General features: G+C 37.3%; 1 protein-coding gene across 1 annotated transcript in view; it reads left to right on the top strand.

Annotated features, from left to right (window-relative positions):
• SPAG6 (sperm associated antigen 6) overlaps positions 1 to 15635 on the top strand; it is a 62937-nt gene that overhangs the window by 15321 nt on the left and 31981 nt on the right. The window contains exons 3-4 of the mRNA XM_004425301.2: positions 1463 to 1629; positions 5133 to 5316. Coding sequence (XP_004425358.2) covers positions 1463 to 1629; positions 5133 to 5316 — 351 coding nt within the window. The remainder of the gene's footprint in view (positions 1 to 1462; positions 1630 to 5132; positions 5317 to 15635) is intronic.

The following is a 15635-nucleotide window of genomic DNA, read 5'->3' as shown; positions in this document are numbered from 1 at the left end:
AAATTGGCAACTATGAAAAGCCACAGGTCACGTCACTAAATGTATGTATGATAAGCATCATTATTCTCTGCTTATGTTATTTGGTAGTACTGTTTATCTTATTTTGGTCTAATTCTAAATGTGATTGTAAATGTTTTCCTTTTATTCTATTTCAAATGTTTCTGGATATAACATCATAAAAGAATATTGGTAGTATTTGCTTTTATAGATCACTAGGGTAGGAGTTTTTAAAGAAAAGATGTAATAACATCAAGTTGAACAGCCTGCTGTAAATTAAGTTGAGAAAGTCAAGGGGCCCTTTGTTCCAGTTTGAACTCTGTCATTACCTTTCTTGTAACCTTAGACTAAAACACCATCATTAAAGCATAAATAGCAGTTGACTCTTTTGCATATTTTATAGCAAGGTAAAGTTAGTATAAAGAGTTGGAATATGCAGTAAAACGACCAAAATGCAATTATTATTTGTCTCCCTTTCCCCACCTCTTCAATTTTCAATATATATTATTTATTTAGCAATTATCAATAAAGAATCTCTGAATTTCTAACCTTGCTCCACCATTTATTAGTTGTGTGACAATTTTCTTAACCTTTCTCAGCCTTCATTTCCTTAACTATGAAATAGACATAATATTAGGGCCTACTTCATAGGTTTGTTATGAGAGTTCAGTGAATTAATATGGAAAACAAGTCCTTAAAACAATGTGTGTGTATAATAAGTGCTCGATAAATATGAGCTGCTTTTATTACTGTTGTTGTGATAATGATATGCATACTATGTATTCAACCCTAGAATGAATATTATGAGGGCAATACAATATACTTCCTTATCTCAAAGAATTTATTTATTTGGAGATAATGTCAGAAATCTGAATTTGCAGCCCTTCAGGAGTGTGAGACCCTAGCCAAATGGTCCTCCTAGCTCCCCTGGCTCTGGAGATAGATCCTGATAAAATATCTGTCATAAACTCTAAGTTCAGTTGGAATCAGCGAAAAAACAAATGGAAGACTTCATTGAGAGGAAAGGACCTGACCTGAGCCCTCAAACATAGGATTTGCAAAGGCTGGGGGAACCTGTTCCCCAGTGCCCGCTCCCTACCCCCTACCATGTGCTAGGTAGGCGTTATCTTACATGCTTCACGGCTTCTCTCCGCGTCCCTCGTGACAGACAGCCCTATCAGGCTGCAGAGCTAGTACTTGCCGAGTCAGGGACTTAAACTCTTCTCTAACTCCAGAGCTTTCCTTCTTTTCACGCTGTGCTGCTGCTTGGATAATTACAGCTTGTCTTATTCTGTGTCTTGGCCAGTTGTAGTCTTCTAAATATCCTATTAGTTTTTAGTGGATAATTTTTTTGTTTTTACTGATCTTTTCCCCCTTAATTTTCTTATCTGCATATATGCTTAATTGTATGTTTACTTTTTAATTTAAATTTTGCTGACTTCTCTTCTTTCATAACTTAACTCAGGTGTAATGTCTTTGCTGAGGCCTCTTCTCTTGGATGTGGTCCCGACAATTCAACAGACGGCCGCTCTGGCGCTTGGGAGACTGGCTAATTATAATGATGAGCTGGCAGAAGCAGTTGTGAAGGGTGACATTCTTCCACAGCTTGTCTATTCATTGGCAGAACAGAATGTAAGAGTTTTTAAAAAATAAGTTATATGTTTTTTGTTTTGGATTTAAAAAATTTGATAGTTTGGGTACACCTGCAAGCTTGTAGGCATTAGAATTATTAAGATGTTAATACAACCCTCAGTTCTTGGAACTGTGCATGATAATATCTTGAGGGTATTTTACTTTGGGATTGATATGCAGCTTTTCTCCATTACTGTTAATATAAGGAGAAAACATTAAAAAATTTTAACAGAATTATATATAATGAGGCAGTATTTCTGTGTTTGGGAGTATTAAAGTTACAGGTTTAGTCTTAGAAAGGTGATGGAGCTCTAGGCAAATAAAAAGTTGTTTTTAGCAATCCTTATATATATACAGGTGAAATCTGGGTAATGGAAATGGTAAGAAACAGCTTTGAAGCAAGGGGGAGAGAAGCATCCAAAAGGAAGAAGAATGTGTTTTACAGAAGGTTTGATAAAGCATTTTTTATCAAGTATGCAAGCATGTCAGCCCTTTTAACGATCATCTATGAGTGCCCCCATTTTTTTCCCTGCCTGTCTGGTTCCACTCTAAATTTCCATACAGTGTCACCTAACAATAGTTAAGGACCTTCCTATAGGTAGGGTCTTTGACTGTTCATTGCATTCTGCTAGTTTATCATAACCTAGGTATATATCTTTCTTGACATATGTTTAAGATTAAATTCCTATTTGTGTAACCTAAGGACAAATAATCCAATTAAAAAATGGGCAAAAGACTTGAATAGACTTTTATCCAAAGAAGATGTACACGTGGCCAACAAACATGAAAAGATGCTCAACAGCATTAGTCATTAGGAAATGCAAATCAAAACCACAATGAGATATCACTTTACCTACTAGGATGGCAATAAAAAAAAAAAGAAAAAAAGGGAAAATAACAAGTGTTAGTGAAGATGTGGAGAAATTGGAACCCTCATACATTGCTGGTAGTAGTGTAAGATGGTACAGCTGCTACGGAAAACAGTTTGGCAGTTCCTCAGGAAGTTAAACATAATTACCATATGACCCAGCAATTCTACTTCTAGTTATATTTCCAAAAGAATTGAAAACAGGTGTTCAAACAAAACTTGTACACAAATGTTCATAGCAGCATTATTCACAATAGCCAAAAGAATGACTGGATAAACAAAATGTTATATATCCATACAATGGAATATTATCAGTCATAAAAAGGGATGAAGTACTGTTATATGCTACAACATGGATGAACCTTTAAAATGTTATGGTAAGAGAAAGAAACCAGACACAAAAGGCTACATATTGTATGATTCCATTTATATGAAATATCCAGAATATGCAAATCCATAGGGACAGAAGCAGATTAGTGGTTGCTGGGGGCCGGGGGGAGAGGGGATTGAGGAGTGGCTGCTTAACACGTACAGGGTTTCTTGTTGAGGTGAGGAAAATATTCTGGAACTAGATAGGTGATGGTTGCACAAAACTGTGAATGCACTAAATGCCACTGAATTATACACTTTGGAATCGTTAAAATAGTAAATTTTATGCATATTTTACCAGAATTTTAAAAAATGTACACAAATCCTAATTATTTAAAAATTTGCCTTATTTTTATAGATTGGAGAGTCATTTACTAATGACCGTTTTATCTCTACAAGGAGTGTCAGAAATTTTATTTTTCTTGTAGGTTTCCTTCTATGATCAAATTCTGTTAGACTTTCTCCTTCCTGGACTCTCAGCTTGTTCCTTTGAGGGCCAGGTCTGTGTTTTGGTATTCCACATAGAGGGTTCTTAATAGAAGTTTTCTAAGTGTGAATGAATGTCCATTAGTTGTAAAGAGAAAAAAAGTGCTAGAGCTGAAAGGTGAGGAGAAGGTGAGAATGTGAAGCATTATTCACATGCTCCTGTCTCCTTCACTGGCCAGTCCTTTAACTGGTTTCCCACTGGAGATTTAATCTCTTCTTTATGAGGTACAAAGTCCTCTGGTTTTGCTTTTGGTTTTTTTTTTTTTTTTTTTTAATGCCAAGGAATGGGAGAGAAGAGAGGAATTTGGGGAAGCAGAAATTAGGAGAAAGGGAGAATGAGATGAGAAAGTGTGAATTATAGGCACTGTAGTTAGTAGTGACTACTAATGCCTAATGAATTGTCTGAGAATTTGAAAATTCTGCAATATAAAAAGTCAAATTAGCTTAAGGTAATGACAAGAAGTGTATCACCATTATTACTCTGCAATTATAAGAAAATAATCTATGGAAAGCTACTTTAAAACTCTATTCTAATTTTTATAATAAATTAGTAGATTTTTGGTTACTGACATATAACATTAGACTTTATAACAAATGTTTTAATATCTATATATGTTAACATTTAAGAAACTAAAGAAATATATCAAATCAAAATATCACTACTAACATAGCATATTTCTTATATCAACATATACCAAGTTTTGAGATATAGTATGTTAAACATATACTTTGTGTTTTCTCTCTCCTGTAATTTTATTGTATCTTAATATTTTAGCCTAAGTAAATGGAACACTTTCAAAACACTTGCTGAAGTCACCCAGTTGCTTTTTAGTAGTCACTGTAAAGAAACAGAAACTCAGAATCTGATGTAGGGAATTAATTGGGTTCTATTAATAAAAGGAAGAGTGAGGAGACCATTACTGTGTCATTATACTAACCATAAAACAACAGTGAGTGTTATAGCCAAATATTTCCTATATATTTAATTTTTTTAGTTATATGAAGAAAAACATGTTAGTCTTGTGTTTCAGTTTTATTTCGTTTCTTAATCAGATAAAATTTATATATAGAAAATATTGTAAATATGAAGCATTCCTTAAAATCCACACAATGGTAAGTCATTTGTATTTATCTTTTTTATAAAGTATTTCTAAGGGGGTAAATAACATACCCCATTGTTTGGCTGGTTTATTTGCCAGGAAATGTTAAAATGTATCATGAATGCTTTGCCTTTATGTTTATCTGATGATTGGTAAGTACATCTTGGAACATGGTTGTCATTTCGGGATAACTGGGGACGCAGAAGGATTAGTTGAGGTCATGAAAGGCCTACCGTGCTTAGAGACTGAAGGCAAGAAAGGAAGCGAACCGGTCAGTTGACAGAGAGTTTAGTTGCACATGCTGACAATCTAAGAGTTCCCCTGGCTCAAACAAATACCTTTCAGTGTAATGCAGATACAGAAAATCTCATTATTTTATGAATTTGTAGGAAATATAATATCTATATTTTATTTTATGCAATTTCCAAATGCATGTTTCAGAGTAAAACATTTGAAGTGTAATTTAAGACTTACATTGTTTTAGTGTAGTTACTGAACAAAAGGAATGAGGGAACATCAAAAAGTCAAAAGATTTTGCAGGACTTTTTCATCTTTTGTATTTAAAAGCTGTTGAGCTTTATTTATATTAAAGTCATTTTTATGCTGGTTTTGGTCTGTTTTAACTTCTGGTTATGTAAGTGCTCAATTCACTTTGGGTTTTGTCTATTTTATCCTCGCAGCGTTTTTACAAGAAAGCAGCTGCCTTTGTGCTACGAGCAGTTGGTAAACACTCTCCTCAACTAGCTCAAGCAATAATAGATTGTGGAGCGCTGGATACGCTGGTGATATGCTTGGAAGATTTTGACCCTGGAGTCAAGGAGGCTGCAGCCTGGGCACTTGGATATATTGCAAGACATAATGCAGGTAGTGGAGCATATTTTAAAATAGGATTATTAATGTTTAAATTTATTAGGTAAATCCGATTTTGCTTAGTAAACCATAGATGGGGTTTTAATGACGTCTCTAGTGTACATTATGGAAGATAAGTTTTGAATGATGGCCAAGTTATTTGGATCACGTATTCACAAAAAATCTATATATTTCAGTCTTTATCTTAGTTAGCAGAAGAGAAATTTGTAGATGGAAAGAGAAAGAGAGAGAGGGGGATGGGGAGAATGAGATATCGATTGATTCTCAAAGACCTTGGTAAATTGGTTCAGTTAAAAAAATTATTCTAGTTTGTCACCCTCAGGGGACATTGGGTCTTCACTCTCACTCAAGATAGGGCATTCCAAACCAGCCAAGAACCATATCATATGAGTGAGTAATGTTGAAAAGATGTGGACATGATAACTTTCTAGAACATATTTGTATTCATACTGGGCAGGAAGGAGGAGGAAGAGAAGGAGCACCTCTTCTTACAAACTAACAGCTCAATGAAGTCATCAAGAAGGGGCCTGGGCCTCTTGTGTGAATTGTACTGACACACCCAATTAGTAAAAAATACACAGGGAACAAAACTGCCCCCACTTTACAGAAGTTGCTAAATAATATGAACAAATAACACAACAAGAAAATACAGTTTTTAAACAAACATGTAAAAATGATCAACTTTGCTAGTGATCAAAGAACTACACATTAAAACTTCAATGAGGGGCCGGCCCCGTGGCTTAGTGGTTAAGTGTGCGCGCTCTGCTACTGGCGGCCCAGGTTCAGATCCCGGGCGCGCACCGATGCACTGCTTCTCCGGCCATGCTGAGGCCCCGTCCCACATACAGCAACTAGAAGGGTGTGCAACTATAACATACAACTATCTACTGGGGCTTTGGGGAAAAAAAAGGAGGAGGATTGGCAATGGATGTTAGCTCAGGGCTGGTCTTCCTCAGCAAAAAGAGGAGGATTAGCATGCATGTTAGCTCAGGGCTGATCTTCCTCACCAAAAAAAAAACAAACTTCAATGAAAATATCTTTTCCCATCTATTATTATTTGGAGGAGGGAAGAGTAAAGCAGAAAGATAGCCAGGTGGTTAAGAACACTGTGGCATTAGATAGGCTCTGAGGCTGAGTTCAAGTTCTACCACTTAGTTGCTGTGTGACCCTGGACATGGCTTTTAAACTTTCCGAACCTTAACTTCCTCATCTGCAAGGGAGTAATTAAAAGTAGCTATTTCAGAGATTTGTTGTGAGGACGATGAAATAATATACGTGAAGCTCTCAGACCAGTGTTTGGCACACGGTAAATATTCAATAAATGTAAGATATTAGTATCAATACTGAAGGTTGGAGAGGACATGATGCTTATGCCCAGTGGTGGGGAAATTACAAATTGTATAAACTTGTGGAAAGCAGTTTGACAAAACTAATCTAAGTCACGAAAGAATTCATGGTTACTCTACAAAGCCTGCTTTGGGAATTCATCCTAAGGAAAAGAATTCCACAGAACAAAAAAGCTATGTTCATGAAAATATTATTGTAGCATTATTTGTATTATCAAAAAAACTCAAATATTTGGCAGGAATTTAGTGGTTAAATTATGGTAGTTTACTTAATGGAATCTCATTCAACAAATTAAAAAGGTCATTATGAATTCTACATGGTAATGTGGAAAAGTGATTATAATGTTAAAAAAGACAAAATTGTATATTACAATTATAATAATATAAAAATAAGTTTTTATGTGGACAGAAATTATAAAGAAATACATGTTTATGTTACTAAGGTGATAGAATTAAGGATATTTTTTTCTTCATTTTTCCAGATTTTTCAATGTGTGTGTATGTATAGAATAATAGGTACCATTTATTGAGTAATTCCTATGTGCCTGGCTCTGTGCAGTATGCTTCATGCCTTAGGGTAGGTATGACTCTCCCCGTTAAACAGAGGAAGAAAGTGCAGTTTAGAATACCTGAAGTTACGTTAATGGTAGAACTGTAATTTGAGTCTAAATCTGACTTCAAAGCCCACGTTAACCACTGTACCACACAGCTTCATTAAAGACTTCTTGAAAGAGTATTGAAGAAATTCCAAACAGAAACATGAAGAGGCTCTCCCATGGTTATGCTTAATTCCATTCGTAAAATGGTGACACTATCAGACACAAAAAAGGAATAAAATGATATCCAAGTAAATTAAGAAAGAAAACTATTCTCATGCTTAGAATGATTCAGAATTAAAATATTAAAATTATTTCCTTAATATCTGGATTTTGGTTTTCCAAATAGGTTCACTTTAGGACCATTGTTTAATACATGTTGATTGAGAAAACGAAGGCAGTGTTTTAAATCAGAAGCTGGTTATCATGGGGAAACTACATGAGTGTATTTAGTTAGTTTTTCTTTTATGTCAGAGGACTTTATGGCAAACAGCCTGTAACAAGAGTATTTCAAAGGGTGGTGCAAAAGAGCTTTGAGGGACAACTGTACAGATACATTCTCAGGCAGGTGCCCGTAGATGACCTTTCCATACCTCCCTTTTGTTGAGTCTGAGGCGAAATGATTATAGTTCATAAATAGGATCTGTCTTAGGGATTCTATTCCAATTTCTTGCTATAATCTGGCTCCCACATGGAATTCCCACTGTAATTTCAGTATTTCACAGTAGTTAGGGGCCTGGGACTCAGAAGCTCCCAGAAGAGATTACCACATAGATTTCTCAGAAGGAAAGGGTATTGTTATCTAGTGAGCAATAAAAGAAGTCATCATTCGCGTGCTGAATATCAGTGAAAATAGAGGATTTACCTCCAAATCACCTGATTTCTTTCTCAATGATTTCCTAAAACTGGAATATATTGTGATTAATGGGAGGACATTCATTCAGTGTTTTCTTCTTAGTATTAGTAGCAAAATGTTTGATTAGACAGTTTAAGAAATATAAACCTTAAATGGAGATGTAAAAGAAATAAAGTGTACCTTTAAGGGCAATAGAAGGACAAAGTTTTGTGTATAGGAGACAAAAATAAAATAAGCATACAATTAGTATCAGAGAAACCAATAGGCATCATTTGACTTTTCCTTATTTGCAAAATAGTTTCTAAAAGTTACCTCTTGTATAGATTTTGAAGCATTTTACAAATAACCAAAGAGAATTGGGGGCTAACAACCAGAAATGTTGGTGTTGTGGTTTTTTTTTTTTTAACTCTGTACCATTGTGTCATTAAATTTCTATGATTGAATCACCAGTTATTGAATAAATTTGATAATATGTACCTCTTACTTTGAAGATAAATAAGCTATTTCTTTATATTTTTTTCTTGCTCCTTAATAAAGGCTGAAGTAGAATTCTTCTCAGATTTTCTCTCTTCTTCCTTCTTGCTACCCTCTCCCATGCCGCAGAATTATTCTATTAACATATTGACCCAACCAATGTCAAATGTCTCCCTGTTTCCAAGGACTAGTCTTGCTTTTGGAGGGTGTGGTGAGGAGTTTGTGCCAGCTGGCAGTGTGAGGCGGGAGGCAGAAGGAACCATGGGGCTCTGTAGCCACAGTGTTTCCTCGGCTGCTGGAGCAGCCACCGGGAGGGCCCAGGCAGGCGCTTCACGTGCCCCAGGCCCTCCTTCCCTGCTCCCGCCTGGCCGCCTCTCTTGACTGGTGGAGGAGCGCTGCCAGGGGACTAGTGGCGAGCGTGGCAGCGATTAGGGTACTTGCGACTGGGGTGAACAATAGTCTGGCTGGAAGTGTGAGGAAGGAGGAGCCAGATAAGTGTTTTGTATGCATGATCTTCCACATTTGGGCTCAAACATTAGTTTTAGGTGTTTATTTTGGGAGCTTTAGCTAAAAATACTGTCTCTTGTGAACTTTGTCTCATAAACTTTTGCTGTCTCAAAGTAAACTTTGGCTGTTCTTCAGCCCGACAAAGAGAAATTTGATTAGGTGCTCTACAATGTTTTAATTATTGAGATAGTTCTCATATTATGGATGAGGAACCTGAAGTAGAGAGGGTAAAGGATTTATTCTAGTCAGGCAGCAATCGATGAGGGAACTGCTTGGCAATCACTCAGAGCCTGTCAGAGATTCTTCCTTTTGTAGGGTGAGGAAGGAAAGTGTGTGAGAGCTCATCATTCTTGTTTTAAGCTCCTTGTAGTAGCTGAAAGTCTTGCTAGATACCTCTGTTGTTAATCCCTGCTGGCTGGTTTCCACATGTGCGACTGTTTTTTCTCCTGTAGACCTGATTTAGGTCCTCATGACCTAAAGCAAATGAGAAATTTCCATTCTGGCTCAGGAGCAGTCAGGGGATGAGAGTGCTGCAGCCAGAGATGAGCAGTGCTCACAGCAATTGGCTGACTGGGACACTACAGAAACATTCAGTAGATTATACTTGATTTACTAAAGAGATAATGTAAGGAAGGAATCCAGACAGAGCTGGCCAGCCTGCTCCTTTCTGTCTCCTACAGAATGATGAAATGATGAAAGGAGAAAAGAATTTTAAAATTCAGAATTTTTGCAAATATTCTTCTCATGCCACCCATGTGTAAATACCAACAGCCTAAATCATGCAGAACAGGCCTCAGAAGCAGTAATTAAGCTTTGAAAAGCCACATATTAGTGACAAATACCTGAGATAACTAGGGACTTTGTACTGTATGTCTTAGAGTGAGGATGGACTGGGAGAAGGGGACTAGAGCCTGGTAATTAAAAATTATTTTAAAAGCCCTACAGACAACTGTCTTTACTGATGCCTGTAGATAATAATGTTGATTTCTGTAGCATCTTTTTCTTTTTATAACTTATTTTATCCTGTAGGGGTTGAGGAACACATAAGCAGAGAGGCAAATGATGTATATGGGATTATATATATTATATAGCACACCTATTTTGATCCTAACATTTATTTCCGCAAATACTTTTCTATTTATTTAGGTGGTGGGGAGAAAAGATAAAATGAAAATAAATGTCTTTTCTACATTCTTTGGACCTAGAGGCCAAATGTGTTAAACAAAGTAACATTTTAATTATAACTTTACTCAGTAGTTACCTAATTTGTTAGTCATTTTTAGGGTTACTTTGTTTGCTGGTAAAAAGATATGTTGTGAATTCTTCTGTTTTTTATTTATTGTAATTTTTAGAGTTAGGAACTCTTGGTTAATAAAATCTTCTGAGTTTTTTAGTATTCAGAATATGGAACAATAAAATATAATTCTGTAATCTCAGATCCCTAAGTCACTGAGACCTATAACTTTATATGTGAGGCTAGCAAGCAATTTCTTTATCACCACTGTCATCATTGTAATCATCAAAAAGTATTGGAGGCACTTATGTGTGTGTTACCATGTCTGTTTTTACTGTACAAGGTAAACTAGGTTGGCTAATATCTCACCTCTAGCACTTCACAATCTCAGAAAAATTGATACAGATGAGCATAAAGGTCATCCAGACAGCTGGGCAAACATGGGTCAGAAAGGCACTGTCTTGAGAGCATGTATTCATTGGGTATTCTACATTGCACCAAGTGAAAGATGAATCATGAGTTATGTTTTTGTACCATGGCAGAAAAGGGAATCTTTATTTTCTTCTTAGGAACTTTGTTACATTCAGATAAGCACTGAGCAGACTTTGGGCATAGAAACAAAATGAAGAAATGATGTTGATAGTACGGTTGTAGGGGGAAGGAAAGCTTTCCACCCCACAAAATTCTTCCTCCACCTGGTAGTACCTAACATTCTTTTCATCTGAGGCTTTGTTTCTGTTTAGTGCAAATACCTGTGCGAGAAATGTCACTAAATGTGAGTGTGCTGAGTGAAGAGGGGTATTTGTATCTTAGTGGTTTGGAAATAAACCAGGTTTGAACAGTGCATCTCACATATTTTTTGAGTTTAAACAAAATTGTTTCTCAAACTTGGCTTATTTTCCAGTCACTAGTGTATAAATCCTCCTAACACCTTTTAGATATTGAGGGGGAAAACACTTTTGTTTACATCTGAATTTCTAGAAGTACATTAGGCATAGTGTACTTGACTGAAATTTGAACGTACTCCAATTAAGCATTTCACAAACATCTACAAAGAGTTTAGCTATTAAAAACTTAGGACTTTGTTAGCATAAGAATTGTGCTTTGGAATAAGTCATGTTCATCGTCTTATCTTACCATAAAGTTTTAAATCCACTGTTTACAGGAAAAGAGTTGCTGTTTAATTACTATGTTGTCTGACTGATTTTGCAGTTAATTTTGGGGGCCTACTTTGCTCTTATCTGCAATTTTATATAAATGAATCAACTTGTTATAAAAATGTACTATAAGTTCATTGCATCAAAGCATTTTGCTCAAGGTAAGGCCTCTGGCCTTGAAAAGGTATTAAGTTACTTAACCATTTGTGTCATAATTCTGTTACTAGCCGTAGAATGTTTTTCTGTATCTCCTTTGATTTCACACTACAGTTTTACCAATATGGTGGTCACTGGTCACATGTCATATCGCACTTGAATTGTGGCTAATATATCTGAGGAACTGAATTTTAAATTTTCTTTTAATTTAGTTTTTAAAATCGATAATTCAATTATTGGAAAGTTTTTATGCATGGTTACATATATGAATCTACTTTTTCAACTGTAAACTTTGTGAAATCTAAATACAGATTATTTCCAATGAAAATTTAGCAGCTGACTTGAGATATGCTGTAAGTGCAGAATACACGCTGGATTTCTAAGACTTGGTACTAAAAAAAGAATGTGAAATATCTCATTAAAATTTTAAAATATTGATTATGTGTTGAAACTATAATATTTTAGATATATTGCATTAAATTATGTATATTATTAAAATTTTACCTATTTCTTTTGACTTTTTAAATGTGGCTACTAGAAAATTTAAAATTACATATGTGGCTCACATTCCTGTTGGACAGCACTGACTTAGAATTCCTATGCCCATGCTTTGTGGTTATTTGTTAAAAGGCAATATGGTGGTAAAGCCATCTTAAACAGTCGTACCTAATATTCATGTTTATTAATCGTTGTAACTAAACCATAGTATGCAATAGGTTAAGGAATACGGAACTAAAAATACCATTTGGGGAGAAGTGAATGATGATTCAACTTTGAGCAATCACTTCCATGATGTAAGGGCTAAGGTGTACTTTATAAGTGACCAAACTGCCAGTCTCACACATTGCCGATGGCGGCAGATACTGATACGTCCACTTTGGAAAACACTATTGCAGTGCATATTAGGTTGACCTATATGAAATTACCTATACTTGATGGGTTTTGACTCAACAAAAACAGCAATTTCATGTGGTTTAATCTAAAAATATGAGAACCTCAAAACATGTCAGCACCCTTCCCCTCAGTAATTTCACCTCTGGGCCTCTATCTTAAGTAAATACACACATGCACACACATGGATGTATATGTATGGATGTATGTATGACCTGTGGTAGCCAGCCTCCCAGATGCCCCTCAAAGATACTGTGTCCTGGTATTCACACCCTTGTATAATCCCCTCCCGAATCATACCAGGATTGATCTGTGTGACCACTAGAATATGGCAGAAGTGATAGTATGTCTCTCCTTGAGAATAGGTGAGCAGCTATAAAAGATTGAAACTTCTGTTGTGGGGTCGTCTCTCTGTCTCATTACTTGCTCTGGGGAAGCCAGCAGCTGTGATGTGAGGACACTCAGCAGCCTATGGAAAGGCTTATGTGGTGAGGAACTGAGGTCCCCAGCTACCAGCAGCAAACTGGAGCTTCCCGACAACTACAGGAGGGAGCTTAGAGGCGCATCCTCCCCCAGTTCTGCCTTCAGATGACTGCAGCCTCAGCTGGCTGTGTGACAGCAACTTCTGGAGAAACTGAGCCACACCCACCCAGCTAAGCTGCTCCTGGATCTCCGATCCACAGAAAGTGTGAGATAAACGGTGTTGTTTTAATAATCTTAATGCACCAAGACGTTCACTATACTGTACTTTATAATGGCGAAACCCAAAAGCAAACAATTAAGTGTCCTAAGGTGGGGGAATGGTTGAGTAGATGATGGCATGTTTACGCAGTGGGATATGACGCAGTTATTAAACACGTTGGGCTGGCTCCGTCCTCAGGAATGAAGGTGGACAATGAAGCCCACGAATAGCTTCAAGGGGCCCCTCAGAGGGAATGGCACCAGGAACAGCTGACCAGGGACCACTTTTCTAAAAGCACCATGTGAACTTTCTCACTATCCAATGTTTCTTTTCTTTTTTTTTTTGTGAGGAAGATCAGCCCTGAGCTAACATCTGTGCTAATCCTCCTCTTTTTGCTGAGGAAGACTGGCTCTGAGCTAACATCTATTGCCAATCGTCATCCTCCCCCCCCCCCCCCCGCCAAAGCCCCAGTAGACAGTTGTATGTCATAGTTGCACATCCTTCTAGTTGCTGTGTGTGGGACGCGGCCTCAGCATGGCCGGAGAGGCAGTGCGTCGGTGCACGCCGGGGATCCGAACCCGGGCCTCCAGCAGCGGAGCGCGTGTACTGAACCGCTGCATCATGGGGTCGGCTCCCAGTTTTTTTTTCTGTTGCCTCTCCCTTTGTGTGTTCTTGTCGAGAATTCCACCAGGGCACCTCTAGCCATTTACTATTTAGCATCCTCCATAAGCCTGAGCTCCTTGAAGGCAGGAACTTTGCAGCTGGGCTGGAGCAGAGACTGAATGCCAAGGAAGTGTGAATAATAAAATATGCATTTTCCATTGAAGTTTTTTTTAAAACAGCATGTAAAATTGTAGGTGGAATGAAACTACAGCTATGCTTGCCATATTATGTAAAGCAAGTGGAAAACAAATGAAAAAGCTTCTAGATCCAAAAAGTATATCTTGTAAAGATCTGATTCCAAGTAATTTATTGTTATTTTCTTCATTACAAGGGCACTGCAAACCTACTCTGTAGTTCTGTCTTATTCCATTTAGCTTAGTCTCAGCTGTTAAGTAGTTATAAGTCAAAAACTAAAAATTGCTAAAATTGGGGTTTTAAAAATTGCTTTAAATCTTATGCTATCTATTATCTTCCAAGGCCGTACTCAAGTCTTGATCTTTGTCCCCTTCTCTTTCTCTCATCTCCACTTCTTGACTTTTCCTGACCATATTCTGAAGCTGCTTTGTATACTTGAGCCCTGCGAGAGTGCGCCGTCCATCCCAGCTGACTGTAATTTCTCACTAAGGCCCCCATTAACTCCAGATCAATGGCCTATTTGACTCACTTGACTTTTTAAAGGAGCCAGAATTATTTAGCCTTCAAAGCATATGTATGTATGTTAACCCTTAATCTCTCAAACACTCAACCCATGTGTGAGGATTAGACCAATGGCTCTGAAGATTGGGTGGAGAGAAGTGGGATAGAAATGTGAGTAGGAAAAATGACATTTGCCAATGGGGGAGATAAAAATCATGTATTACTTTTTTGTAATAATATGCAAATTCCCTCTTCACTTTTTTCTCACTCCCACTTGCAACTGGAGAGTCAACTTCTCAGCTCAGAATTACAGCTATAGTGAGTCATCGTTGCCTATGGAAGGATGTTGCCTCTCTCAGATGTGTTGGTGAAGAATAAAGCTTTCTGTGGTAGCCAGCATCCATGATGGCCCCCTAATGACGCCTGCCTGCTATTACTCACATCCTTGCATAGTCTCCTCCCACACTGTACCAGTGAAATAGAGCAGAAGTGATGGGATGTCACTTCTGAGGTTAGATTATAGAAGACTGCAGCTTTTGTCTTGGGTTCTCTCTTTTGGGTCAGTCACTTTGGGGGAAGCCTCACCATGAGTAGCCTACAGAAAGGCCCCAGAAATGGCAAGGAACTGAAGCCTTCCAGCATTCCCAGGAGTGTGCTTAGAAGCAGATCCTCTAGACCCAGTCAAGTCCCAGACGGTGCAGCCCCAGCTGACTTCTTGATTGCAGCCTAGTGAGAGGTCGCCCCTGAACAACCCAGCTAAGCTGCTCCCAGATTCCTCACCTACAGAAACTGTGAGATAATAAATATTTCCTGTTTTACGATGCTAACTTTGGTGCGATTTGTTACACAGCAGTAGATAACTGCTTATAGATAGCAGTAGATAACTGCCCAGTTGTAAACAGCTGGGTTAGACCAAAAACTAGAAAAATTTCTTCTATGTTGGAAGTAACATTACTAAAACCTTACTGAAGTGTAGCCTGTAAATAGCTTTGGCAACTGCAACAACATATTTGTTTTTACTGCAATTCACTCAATCATGAAAAATTTGGTTAAATAGGATGACTGATTATTATTAACATAAGATTAATGTCATATGTGGTAGCCAATTTTTAAAT

This window comes from Ceratotherium simum, chromosome 32, assembly GCF_057802395.1.
Source record: "Ceratotherium simum simum isolate JZ-2026a chromosome 32, ASM5780239v1, whole genome shotgun sequence".
NCBI lineage: Eukaryota > Metazoa > Chordata > Mammalia > Perissodactyla > Rhinocerotidae > Ceratotherium > Ceratotherium simum.
The sequence above is the reverse complement of the archived record's forward strand: the minus strand, read 5'-3'. Positions and strand labels throughout refer to the sequence as shown.